This window comes from Loxodonta africana, chromosome 4 (genome assembly GCF_030014295.1).
Source record: "Loxodonta africana isolate mLoxAfr1 chromosome 4, mLoxAfr1.hap2, whole genome shotgun sequence".
NCBI lineage: Eukaryota > Metazoa > Chordata > Mammalia > Proboscidea > Elephantidae > Loxodonta > Loxodonta africana.
Genome location: NC_087345.1, coordinates 100,688,462 through 100,702,252, shown reverse-complemented (window position 1 = coordinate 100,702,252; position 13,791 = coordinate 100,688,462). Strand labels below are relative to the sequence as shown.

At 39.7% G+C, this 13,791-nt stretch overlaps 1 protein-coding gene across 4 annotated transcripts in view; it reads right to left on the bottom strand.

Moving 5' to 3' along the window:
- Positions 1-13,791, bottom strand: part of YAF2 (YY1 associated factor 2) — a 129,554-nt gene that overhangs the window by 18,742 nt on the left and 97,021 nt on the right. Inside the window, exons 1-2 of one of the 4 annotated variants that reach the window (XM_064284374.1) lie at positions 6,949-6,965; positions 5,211-5,430 (exon numbers count right to left, since the gene is read on the bottom strand). The exons of 2 other annotated variants lie outside the window; for them this stretch is intronic. In XM_064284374.1, the coding sequence (XP_064140444.1) occupies positions 5,211-5,308 (98 nt within the window). In that variant the 5' untranslated portion in view covers positions 5,309-5,430; positions 6,949-6,965. Of the gene's footprint in view, positions 1-5,210; positions 5,431-6,948; positions 6,966-13,791 lie in introns of those variants that run through there. One more of the 4 variants, XM_064284373.1, reaches the window with a different exon arrangement.

The window sequence follows — 13,791 nt, the reverse complement described above, 5'->3', positions numbered from 1 at the left end:
ACTCCGAAGTCTATATATGTATTTCATTTTCAGTATCAAGCATCTCTGCAGAACACCAGAACGCAATTTTCCCTAAAGTCCTGGGAGGTGGTGGCAGGAGAGACTTGATTATTTGGCAGATACTAAGATAGTATTTGGTAAGCAAAGACAAAACAGGTTACTTATAAAAACTAGGTTAGACTGTTCAGCAATTAATTCTCTGGAAAATCCCTCAAATCATTAAGCAATATCACAGTTTGGTAGTAATTTCCACTTAATTTGAAACACTACAGACCATCTTTAGAGCTACAAAGGTCATTCTCAACTCTTCCTTCCTCTTAGCCAAATAAACATCAGGTCCTTTAAATTTTTCTTCCATATTATTGGAACTCTTTCTCCCTATCATTCCCACTAACACTACTCTAACCTAATCCAACAGGAGCCTCCTACACTATTTGACTCCTTGCCCTTTTCTTTCCTATGCAAGATTACTCTTCTGACATTAATTTATTTAACAAATATTTATTAAACACCTACTGTGTGCCAATAAGAAGCCCTGGTGGTGCAGTGGTTAAGTACTCACCTACTAACTGAAAGTCGGCAGTTCAAACCCATCAGCTGCTGTGCAGGTGAAAGGTGTGACGGTCTGCTTCCATAAAGGTTTATAGCTTTGGAAGCCCTACGGTGCACTTCTACTCTGTCCTACAGAGTCACTATGAATTAGAATCAACTCAATGGCAATGGGATTTGCTTGGTTTAGGTGAGCCAACAGGAGTCCTTGGGTGGTACAAATGGTAAATGCCCTCAGCTACTAACCAAAAGGTTGGGGGATCAAGTCTACCCAGAGGTGTCTTGGAAGAAAGGCCTGGTGATCTGCTTCTGAGAAATCAGCCATTAAAAACCCTATGGAACACACTTCTACTCTGACACATGTGGAGTCATCATGAGTTGAAATCAACTCATGTCAACTGATATGTGTCAATCACTATTCTAAGCAGTGGAGATAGAGAACTGAACAAAATTTAACTTTTACCGTATACCATTTTATCATAACCCTTTGCCCTCAAGTCAATTCCGACTCATAGCGACCCTATACGACAGAGTAGGGAACTTCCCCATATGGTTTCCACGGAGCATTTGGTGGATTCAAACTGCCGACCTTTTTGGTTAGCAGCCTAGCTCTTAACTTGAAGTGGAATGGTGTTGTAGTCATCATCAAAAAGAACATTTCAAGATCTACCCTGAAGTACATCGCTGTTAGTGACAGGATAATATCCATACGCCTACAAGGAAGACCAGTTAATACGACTATTATTCAAATTTAAGCACCAACCACTAGGGCCAAGATGAAGAAATTCAACGTTTTTATCACCTTCTGCAGTCTGAAATTGATCAAACATGCAATCAGGACGCATTGATAATCACTGGTGATTGGAATGTGAAAGTCGGCAACAAAGAAGAAGGATCAGAGTGGAAAATATAGCCTTGGTAAAAGAAACAATGCTGGAGATCGAATGACAGAATTTTGCAAGACCAGCGACTTCATTGCAAATACCTTCTTTCACCAACATAAACAGCGACTATACACATGGACCTCGCCAGACGGAATACACAGGAATCAAACTGACTACTTCTGTGGAAAGAGATGATGGAAAAGCTCAGTATCATCAGTCAGAACAAGGCCAGGGGCTGATTGTGGAACAAAACCTCAACTGCACATATGCAAGTGCAAATTGAAACTGAAGAAAATCAGAGCAAGTCCACGGGAGCCAAAATACAACCTTGAATATATCCCACCTGAATTTCGAGACCACCTCAAGAACAGATTTGGCGGGTTGAACACTAATGGCCAAAGACCAGAGGAGATGTGGAATAACATCAAGGACATCATACATAAAGAAAGCAAGAGGTCACTAAAAAGACAGAAAGAAAGAAAAGACCATGGCTAATGTCAGAAGAGACTCTGAAACTTGCTCTCGAACGTTGAGCAGCTAAAGCAAAAGGAAGAAACGATGAAGTTAAAGAACTGAACGGAAGATTTCAAAGAGCGGCTTGAGAAGACAAAGTATTACAATGATAAGTGCAAAGAGCTGGAGACAGAAAACCAAAAGGGAAGAACACACTCGGCATTTCTCAAGCTGAAAGAACTGAAGAAAAAATTCAAGCCTTGAGTTGCAATAATGAAGGATTCCATGGGGAAAATATTAAGCGATGCAGGAAGCATCAAAAGAAGATGGAAGGAACACACAGAGTCATTATAACAAAAAGAATTAGTTGACAATCAATCATTTCAAGAGGTAACATGTGATCAGGAACAGACGGTACTGAAGGAAGAAGTCCAAGCTGCACTGAAGGCACTGGCAAAAAACAAGGCTCCAAGAATTGATGGAATATCAATCGAAACGTTTCAACAAACGGATGCAGCGCTGAAGTGCTTACTCATCTATGCCAAGAAATTTGAAGACAGCTACCTGGCCAACTGATTGGAAGAGATCCATATTTATGCCTATTCCCAAGAAAGGTGATCCAACCAAATGTGGAACTATCAAACAATATCATTAATACCACACACAAGCAAAATTTTGCTGAAGATCCTTCAAAAACGGCTGCAGCAGTATATCGACAGGGAGCTGCCAGAAATTCAGGCCAGATTCAGAAGAGGACATGGAACCAGGGATATCATTGCTGATGTCAGATGGATCCTGGCTGAAAGCAGAGAACCTCAGAAGGATGTTTACCTGTGTTTTATTGACTATGCAAAGGCACTGGACTGTGTGGCTCATAACAAATTATGGATAACATTGCGAAGAATGTGAATTCCGGAACACTTAATTGCTCATGAGGAACCTGTACATAGATCAAGATGCAGTTGTTCGGACAGAACAAGGGGATACTGAGTGGTTTAAAGTCAGGAAAGGTTTGTATCAGGGTTGTATCCTTTCACCATACCTACTTAATCTGTGTGCTGAGCACATAACCTGAGAAGCTGGACTATATGAAAAACAGGGCATCAGGATTCGAGGAAGACTTGTTAACAACCTGTGTTATGCAGAGGACACAACCTTGCTTGCTGAAAGTGAAGAGGACTTGAAGCACTTGCTGATGAAGATCACAGACCGCAGCCTTCAGTATGGATTACACCTCAACATAAAGAAAACAAAAATCCTTACAACTGGACCAATAAACAACATCAACTGGACCAATAAGCAATCTTTTCATCAGAAAAGATTGAAGTTGCCAAGGATTTCATTTTACTTGGGTGCACAATCAACACCCATGGAAGCAGTAGTCAAGAAATCAAAAGACGCATTGCACTGGGCATATCTGCTGCAAAGGATCTCTTCAAAGTGTTGAAGAGCAAGGATGTCACCTTGAAGACTAAGGTGCACCTGACCCAAGCCATGGTATTTTCAATCACATCATATACATGGTGAAAGCTGGACAATGAATAAGGAAGACTGAAGAAAAATTGATGCCTTTGAATTGTGGTGCTGGTGAAGAATACTGAACATACCATGGACTGTCAGAAGAATGAACAAATTTGTCTTGGAAGAAGGACAATCAGAATGCTCCTTAGAAGTAAGGATGGCAAGACTGCATTTAACATACTTTGGACATGTTGTTAGGAGGCATCAGTCCCTGGAGAAGGACATCATGCTTAGTAAAAGTACAGGGTCAGTGGAAGAGGAAGACACTCGACAAAATGGACTAAAACAGTGGCTGCAACAATGGGCTCATGCATAACAATGATTTTAAGGATGGCGCAGGACTGGGTAGTGCTTCCTTCTATGGTACACAGGGTGGTTATGAGTCTGAACCAACTAAACGGCACCTAACAACAACAATTTTATCACGGAGTGACACTGATTCTTATTTCACAGAGAAAAAAGAAGCTAATAGTCTAAAATTTCCACAAGCTCCCAAATGTGTCCACATAATGACTTCCCTATCTGAATTTCTATTTAAGGTCATCAGTCTACCTGCCTCCTGGATCCCTTCTCCAAGACACCACTCCTGCTATTGACCTCATTTCTCTCCTATTTTAACAGTATTTCCTTCTCTACCAGATTACTCCCATCAGCGTACAAACACATTATAAAACTTACCTTAAAAGAAAAACCCAACCAAGTTTCCATTCCCTCCACTGCCTCATCAGTCTGTTTTTTTTTAAAGCTACAGGTCTCAAATGAGCTGGCTATATTCACTCTCTATAAAACCCACTGCCTCCAAGTCGATTCCAACTCAAGGCAACTATATAGGACAGAGCAGAACTGCACCACCAAGAAGCAACTGGTAGATTTGGACTGTCGACCTTTTGATTAGCATCTGAGCTCTTAATCACTGTGTCACTGGGGCTCCCATTCTCTATACCTTCTTTAATTAATATCATACATTAATACCACACACAAGTAAAATTTTGCTGAAGATCATTCAAGAGCAATTGCAGCAGTACTTAAACAGGGAACGGACAGAAATTCAAGCCAGATTCAGAAGAAAGCGGACGTCGAACAAGAGACACCGCTGGTGATGTCAGATGGATTGTGGCTGAAAGCAGAGAATACCAGAAAGATTTTACCTGTGTTTTATTGACTATGCAAAGGGATTTGACTCTGTGGATCCTAACATTATGGATAAATTTACGAAGAACAGGAATTCCAGAACACTTAATTGTGCTCATGAGTAACCCATACATAGACCAAGGGGCAGTCCTTCAAACAGAACAAGGGGACATTGCATTGTTTAACATCTGGAAAAGTGTGCATCAGGGTTGCATTCTCTTGCCGTACTTATTCAATCTGTATGCTGAGCAAATAATCCAAGAAGCTGGACTATATGCAGAATGCAGCCTCAGGGCTGGAGGAAGACTCATTAATGAGCTACGATATGCAGACGACACAACCTTGCTTGCTAAAAGCAAAGAGGACTTGAAGCACTCACTGATGAAGATCAAGACTACAGCCTTCTATATGGATTATACCTCAACATAAAAAAAATTAAAATCCTCACAACTGGACTAATAAGCAACATCATGATAAATGGGGAAAAGATTGAAATTATGAAGGTTTTCATTTTACTTGCATCCACAGTCAACACCCATGGAAGCAGCAGTCAAGAAATCAAACGATGCTTTGCACTGGACTTATCTGCTGCAAGAGATCTCTTGAAAGTGTTAAAAAGCAAAAATGTCACTTTAAGGTGCACCTGACCCAAGCCATGGTGTTTCAACTCACCTCATATGCATGCAAAAGCTGGACAGTGAATAAGGAAGACTGAAGAAGAATTGATGCCTTTGAATTGTGGTACTGGTGAATAATATTGAATATACCATGGACTCCCAGAAGAACGAACAAATCTGTCTGAGAAAAAGTACAGCCAGAATGCTCCTTAGAAGCAAGGATGGCAACACTTTGTCTCATATCCTTTGGACATGTCATCAGGAGGAACCAGTCCCTGGAAAAGAACATCATGCTTGGTAAAGCAGAGGGTCAGGGAAGAAGAAGATTCTCAAGGAGATGGACTGACACGGTGGCTGCAACAATGGGCTCAAACATAACAACAACTGTGAGGATGGCGTAGGACGGGCAGTGTTTCATTCTGTTGTACACAAGGTCGCTATGAGTCAGAACTGACTCACTGCCACCTATATGATTCCATTTATAAAACTCTAGAAAATACAAGCTAATCTATAAAAAAAGCAGATTAGTAGAACTGAAAGGGGGCACAAAGAAACTTCTTGGGATGATTGATATGTTTACTATCTTGATTGTGGTGATGGTTTTACAGGTATATTTATATGTCAAAACTTATCAAATTATATACTTTAATTATGTGCGGTTTACTGTATGTCAATTATACCTCAATAAAGCTGTCTAAAAATAATGTTTAACCTAAAAGCTAATTAATGTTTTAATTTAAACAGGAATGCCTGGGCCTCACTCCCAAGTTAAATGTTCATCAGTAGATACAGGGCACAGGCTCAGGAATTTTTTAAAAAGTTTTCAAACTGGTTCTAATGTGCACCCAAGGTTGAAAACTGATCTATAGGCTGAAATGCCCAAATCTGTATCACCAGCCCTGACATCTCCGCTAAAACCCGGACTTATATAACCAATTGCCTCCACTTGGATGTCTAGTAGCCCCTCAAACTAACTTAGTTTAACAATATACTCTTGAGTCCTCCCTTCTCCCAATTTTTCATTCTGCAACACTCTTCCCCATTAGTAAATAGCACTCCATTCTTGCAGCTGCTCAGACCACACTTAGAAGCAGTATGTATTCTCCTCTTTCTCACATCACATCTAATTCACCAGCAAATCCTTTCCATTCTATCTTCAAAATATATCTAGAATTAGATGATTTCTCACTATCTCCACTAAAGCACCTTGTAGTGTCCTTATAACTAATATCCCCAATTCTTCAAATGCTCTGCTACAGACTATTCTCCCACAAAGTAGCCAACGGGATCTTTCCGAGTATAAGTCAAATTATCACCTCTCTGCTTAAAATCATCCAGTGGGTTCCTTTCTCCACTCATCTACTTTCTTTGTCACACTCCTGGCAACAACAATATATGGCACTCAAGAATCAAGTCCGAAATTCTTACTCTAGCCCACTAGTCCCTACAGGATTTAGTCTCTCTCTCCACCACTTCATCTCCTATGCTCTCCCCTCTAGAAACCACTGTTTTAGCCTCATTGGCCCCTTTCCACTCCTACCTGGGGGTTTCCTCTGCTGTCCTCACTGCCTATTCACTCCTTCACTTCTTCCAGGTCTCTGCTCAAATGCCAATTGTCAAGAGAGTTTTTCCTAACATAAAATAGCACTCCCCTCCCCAACTTGACTCCCCACTCTGCCCACTATTCTGTGCCTCTTCCTATGCTCTATTTTCTTCAAAGCACTTATCTCTACCTACCACATTAAATATTATTATCTGTCTTCCCCCACCAGAACAGAATATAAGTTCCTTACCATTCCCCCATAGATGTAGCAGGGACTTTTTCCTGTTTTATTTTGTTCACTGCTCTTTGCCTTGTGCCTATGGTAGTAAGCATAAAACGTACTTAATGTTTTTTGAATGGATGGGTGAATGTTAAACTCTCCTAACTCTAAAATTTCGAGAGGGCTTATGTGACCCTATAGCAGTTGTTTTCAACCCTGGCTGCACATTAGCATTATAGGCAGTCTTAAAAATTACAACACCTGGGCCCCACCCAGAAATTAAATGAAAATCTCCAGGAATGAAGCCTAATACAGGTATTTTTCAAAAGCTCCTCAGGTGGTCCTACACTGCAGCCACTGGCCTACAGGATTCAAGATCATATCTCTGTCATTTCTCTCCGAATCAGACCCCAGGATTAGAAAAAGCAAGTACCTACATTCCACTTTGGGCTTTTGTAATGCCCCTCAGAGTCCATTTTTTCCAAATAGCCCCCCTATCTGCTCTACTCTATACCCATCTCTCCCCTCTCTGCAACCTTATAGCATGTGCAGACTGTGACAGATAATCATAGTTAATGCATGCATAACTGCATCATAAAGTGTAGCTTTTCTCCACAGTTAAACTACTCACACTTCTTTTCTTATCCCCTCTCTTCCACAAGTGTCAGCCAAGTGCTATACACATAGTGGGCGCTGAATAAATAGTTGCTGAATTAAAGTTTGCTTATAATATTATTTGCCTTTTCAATTTGCACTAAAGCAGAGAAAGGGACTTATTCTGATCTTTTCACTAAGAGCCACTTAAATCAGTGGTTCCTAACCCTGGCTACACATTGGAATCATCTAAGGAGCTTTTGAAAAAATACCCCTGTCTGGACCCCACCACCTTTAGCAACTTTAATTTATTTAGCCTGGGAAGGGCTCTGGTATCCTTTTATGGTTTGATTTTTAAACTGCTTAGGTGATTCTAATGTGCAGTCAGAGCTGAGAACCAACAACTGAAATACACCAAATCTGAATGCTCTAACTTATCTATATACAACAATGACAGGTATGAACAGATGCTATCTGACTTAGTCTGCAGAAAACAGCACTCGCATTTGCCACACCTTTCTTTTGTGATACGGGTAAACTAATAGTGTACCTACTCATCAAAACTTACCTATTTTTAAATAAAACAAGTCTTATCCAGAGATTTTCTCTTTGAAGTTTCACTTTCCTATATTGCAATCTACATTCATGGAGGACTTACTAGTACAGATATTTTTCTTAAGTTTCTCTCTGTCACTGCATTCATTCATGAAAATATTTATTGTGGAAGGCAGCTTTCTAAGATAGCCCCCAATAATCCCTGACTCCTGATATTCGTACTCTTGTGTAATCTATCCTCCTTGAGCGGGCTGGACCTAGTGAGGTGCTTCCAGTGAACAGAACACAGCAAAACTGATTGGATGTCACTTCTAAAATTAAGTTACAAAAAAAGACTCTAGCTTCCATATTGCTTGCCCTCTCTTGTCTTGTTCTCAGCTGTCCTACAGGGAGGCCCACATGGTAAAGAACAAAGGGAGGCCTTTAGTTAATAGCCAACAAGTATCTGAGGCCCTCAGTCCAACAGCCTTCAAGTACCTGAGGCCCTCAGTCCAGCAGCCTGTGAGTACCTGAGGCCCTCAGTCCAACAGCCTTCAACTACCTGAGGCCCTCAGTCCAGCAGCCTGTGAGTACCTGAGGCCCTCAGTCCAGCAGCCTGCAAGTATCTGAGGCCTGTGCAAAGCCACCTTAGTAAGCCTAGTATTAATTCCTTCCCCAACGGGGCCTTGAGATGACTGCAACCCTGGACAAGACGTTATCTGTAGCCTTATGAGACCCTGAATCAGAGTACTCAGCTAAGCCACACCTCAGAAACTGAGATAATAAATGTCTGTTTTTTAAGCAGCTAAGTTTTGAGGAAATTTTGTTATACATTAATAGATAATGCATACATTTACTGATACCTATTGTATTTCTGGTATTGATATGCCATTCTTCATTAGAGAAAATCTGGTACCCACACTGCAGGATGGCTTCTTTGACACACCTAGCTCTGGGGTCTACTGTATCTTTATATATTACACAGAAATGATGGTACTCACTTAGCTCATGACTGGACTACAACAAATCACAATCAGATTACTACGTCTTCAGTGTAGGACAAGCTGTTCTCTTCTTGAGGTTACTGAAGTAAATAATATTTGATTTGCCCTTTCACTTAATGTTTTCATAGAGGTGTTCACCTCTGTTGTCTGCTGTCAGTTATTCCTGTTACACACAGCTCACTTCGTGTTGTCTCTCTTTATGCCCTGCTTTTCTTTTACTCGGCCTAGTGTGGGAAAGATGCTGGTTTTCAGAGTCATCACCAAGTAGTAGTATCGCTCCTTTTACCTCTTTTAGCTTTTTCCAGCTAGACTCAAATTTCTTGTATGACAGTCAAATCTGTGGCTCTTTTAATAATTGCTCCTAGAACGGCTTACTGCAATGTTCTTAAAGCATGATCTGTCGACCATCAGTGGACCTGTAAGTTTACCAAATGGTCCACAGGTATCCTAGTGCAATTCATAAATTTAAAAGGTAAAATTAATTATGATTTTCCACAGAAATTCCATTATTACTGCATAGTTTAAAATTCAAACTCATAAAAGTTGTTTTAATTCATGAAAGTAAAATAAATATAATTCCAGACATGACACAAATCCGAATAACAACATAAGAGTAAACACTGAACGAGATTTCAATGAAAAACAGAGTGTCAACTGGTATGAACCGGGATAAGTAAATGTGCAAGTGTGATGTCTGTGCACAAGTACCTGGAAAAGAAAAGTGTGTGTGGGAAGTGTACTGATAAATATCTGAAAATGATTTTTAACATATCAGCATCCTGCTGCGTCTGGTAACCAGAGTGTTATCTGGTATAATCCTTTATCAAATAGTGACATGAAGCATCAAAGCTTTTGAATAATTCTCAAAATATAATGCCTCTTTGGTAAACCAAGTTTTTATAAAACAAGGGCAAAATATGCTCTTCCAAGTAAAATTGATCAATTCTGCCATAAAAACGGAAGTCTAAAACTACAAAGGCATCATTCATAGTTGTACTCATATTAGCAAAAATATTATAAAGCGAAGCTTGCAAAAAAATTCCCGTTAATGGCATATGTTTGAAGAGAACGCAGAAGGCACAAAATTCTTTTAATATATGATGTTGTCGGGCACTGTATAATATTTATAAGTTATAATGTAGAAGGGTAAACACTATCACATGTGCATGCTATTATTGCTTTACAGGTGGACATCATCATAAAAGAAAAATCAGCTCTTGTTTTATAATGATAGAGAACCTACCTGTATGAGGGAGATCAATGATTTTTTATTTGGTTTATCATTGAAATCCCATGTTATAAAAAAATTACTTCCAGTATAGTAAAACTATGCCAAAAACTGTGAACCAAAGATTAACTGGAAAAGGGTTGGTTGGAAAGAATACTGACGGAACACCAGCTATTTGTGTAGGTATTAAGCTATAATAAGAAGTTGCAACTGATTGTCTAATCTACATGGTGCTTTATTTCTCAGTATACAGCTCCAATCAAATGTACATCTCCCAATTTTGATTCAATGTGATAAAAGTTGTAATAATGCCTGTTTAACATTCTATACAAAGAAAACACTATTGCACATATCGAATTTTCCACCTCAATATAAACTGGTTATTGCAGGAAAAAGTGCTTACATTTCTTCGTGACAATTATAATATCTGAAATGATCATTTCTGTTTTCTAGAGGCTTGGTCATGGTATCCATACCTGAGCAATATGTTAGGAATCTTTAATAGCAAGAATATATTGATTTAAGACCTAATACAATAAATTTAACTTCCGGGTTTAAAAAAAAAAAAAGGCCAAACTATGGTGCATAAGAGGTTGACTTTCTCACAAAGAGTAACTAGGGAGTTGACTAGCAATGCATTTGCTCATCCACATAGCCTGAGAGTACAAGAATTAGCTTTCAGAAAGAAATTATCCGTAATTTCTGGGTCATGTTCAACCTGAATATCCAGACTCACCTGAGTAGGCCACCAAAATTGCTATTATTTCCAGCAACTATAATTTTAAATTAGCATAGGAAGTAGTAGAGATTAAGAGCAGGAAAAGAAACATACTATCTGGGGAACCTTATCTATAGCTCAGGAAACCCTGGAGGAGTAATGGTTAAGTGCTACTGCTGCTAACCAAAAGGTCGGCAGTTCAAATTCACCAGGCGCTCCTTGGAGCCTCTATGGGGCAGTTCTACTCTGTCCTACAGGGTTGCTATGAGTTGGAATCGACTGGACAGCAACGAGTTTTAGTTTTTTTATCTATAGCTCAAGCTCTTGAGCCCCATAGAAAACCTAATAACAACATCCCTTTTCAAGGATGTGAATTATAAATAACATTATTATTTTTAAATGCTGTTTAATTATAAATAATTGTTTTAAATACTGTTTTTTAATTACTGTAGGTGTGATTTTATTAATTTTCAAAAAATTAGTAGTATGCTTACATCCTCCATGTTTCAAGGATACCAAAAGATTGAGACACAACAGCAAAATGGTGTAACGGAATAAGACTGCCTGGATTCTAATCCTACTCAAACGCTTACTTAAAATCTCATTCTCATTTACAAAATAGTAATTGTGAGGTTTTAAAAACATATGGCATGAAAATACCATAACACATTGTCCTATATGTAAGTATTAATATATAATAAAAAAAATTATTACATATTAATACTTATATATAATAGTTATTATTTATTATTCTTTGAGACTATTCAGACAACTGAGTATATGAAAAATCTAAAGGCTAATACGTGAAGGTGTTACTAAAATTTGATTTAGGAATCATCTTTACGTACGCTGTGTCTGGTTTCTGAAAGTAGCCCTTGGAATTCCCCAGTAATCAAGATGTCTTTGTTCTTCTAAAACAGCCAGGCAACACTTAAAAATGTGTTCTTAAAGTTAAGTGGATTCTCCAACTCACCACCTGGCAACTAACCTCAGAAAGGTTAGTTGCCTCATGCATGTTCATTGATGCATGCATATGCATTGGGGCCCAGTGACTATTACAAGGGACCCTGGACCTTGGAGCTTTCTTTCGAGGCTTCCTGGATTGGAAAGCATAGAAGAGGGTGTGGCATGTCCCTGGAAGCCTCATGCTAGGACCTCTCCCAGACCTTGCTTGATGCATCTCTTTCTTTGTATCCTTGCTGGTTATAACAAATGGGTAGCTGTAAGTATAAGTAATAGTCTCTGTGAATTTTGAGGGCCATTACAGAGAATTAATGAACCCACAGGGTGCCATAAGCCAGCAAGGGCTGGCAGAACAGAGTCCTAACTTGAAAAGACCCAGCTATGGGATTTTTTTTATGGGTGGCTGGTGATCAGGGAAAGGCTGCATGGGTTGTGGATGAAGGAGAGTCCTTCTAGCATGTGATCTAGCCTCAGGGGGCTAGAGGAGGAGGGCCAGAGAGATGAGGGGACTGGCTAGTCTGAAGGTCAGGGAGTTGTGTAGAATCCCGGGTCTATAGCTGATACGTGATGACCTAGCCTCGATGGCCAGTGATGTTTTGACCTGGCTCAGGGTGGCTAGAGATGAAGCCTGACCTAACTCTGGGTCGAAGATGAGAAATGCTACGTAAGTGGCTGGTGATGAGGATCACAGAGATGTAGGAACATGAAGCCATGATCCACTGGTAGGTGGGAAGGGGATTTGTGGTGATCCTTACCACAGAGTTTAGTGATAAAGGTGGGGTTTGCCCACCTTGCACCTTGCTTAGTACACCTGGTGCACATACTTGTCATTTTCAAACAAAATGGCAATGCTATACTATGAAGTCCCAATTTGGGAAAAACTAAAAGCTGTTTGGCTTCTCCATTCCACGTCTGTTTCCCAATTCCTGAGTAGAGTTAGACAACTACTGCTTCTATTTCTAACTAAATTAATTAAGTGGCAACTAGCCTCCAAGATGGATCCCCAGTGAGTCCCACATCTCTTGACATTCATGCCCTTGTGTAGTCTCCCCTTACACTGAAGAGGGCTGACTTGTGCAACCAGTAGGATACTGCAGAAATGATGGAACAGAACTCCCAAAGCTAGGCAAAAAAGACACTGTGACTTCCACCTTGTTTGCTCTTGGATCATTCACTCTAGGGGAAGCAAGCTGCTATGTCATGAGGATATCCAAGCAGCCCTATGGAGAAGCACACATGCAAAGAACTGAGGCCGTCTGCCAACACTGCCTGTGTGAGTGAGTCATCTTGGAAGAAGATGCTGCAGCCACATCAAGCCTTCAGATGACTGCAACCTTAGCTGAAATCCTAACTCATGAGAGACCACTAGTCGTAATTGTCCAGCTATGCTGCTCCCAAATTCCTGACCCACAAAAACTGTAAGAAAATAAATGTTTGGGGACAATTTGTTGTAAAGTAATCGATAATATAATCTGTTTTCCAAAAACCCACTATGAAAGGACAGTGGTTTCTGGTGTGTGAAAGAGAGAGAAGAATGAGAAAGGAGTTAACCAAAAGAAACAGAGTAAATTAATGCAAAGTGTTCAAAAATTTTTAGGCCGTCATTATTTCTAGGTTTCTAAGATAATTTTAATGTTCTTCATGCTTATCTATAGTTTCCAAACGTTTAACAATATATTTTACTTTTTTAAAAAATAATTTTTATTCTGCTTTAAGTGAAAGTTTACAAATCAAGTCAGTCTGTCACATATAAGCTTATATACACCTTACTACACATTCCCATTTACTCTCCCCCTAATGAGTCAGCCCACTCCCTCCTTCCGGTCTCTCCT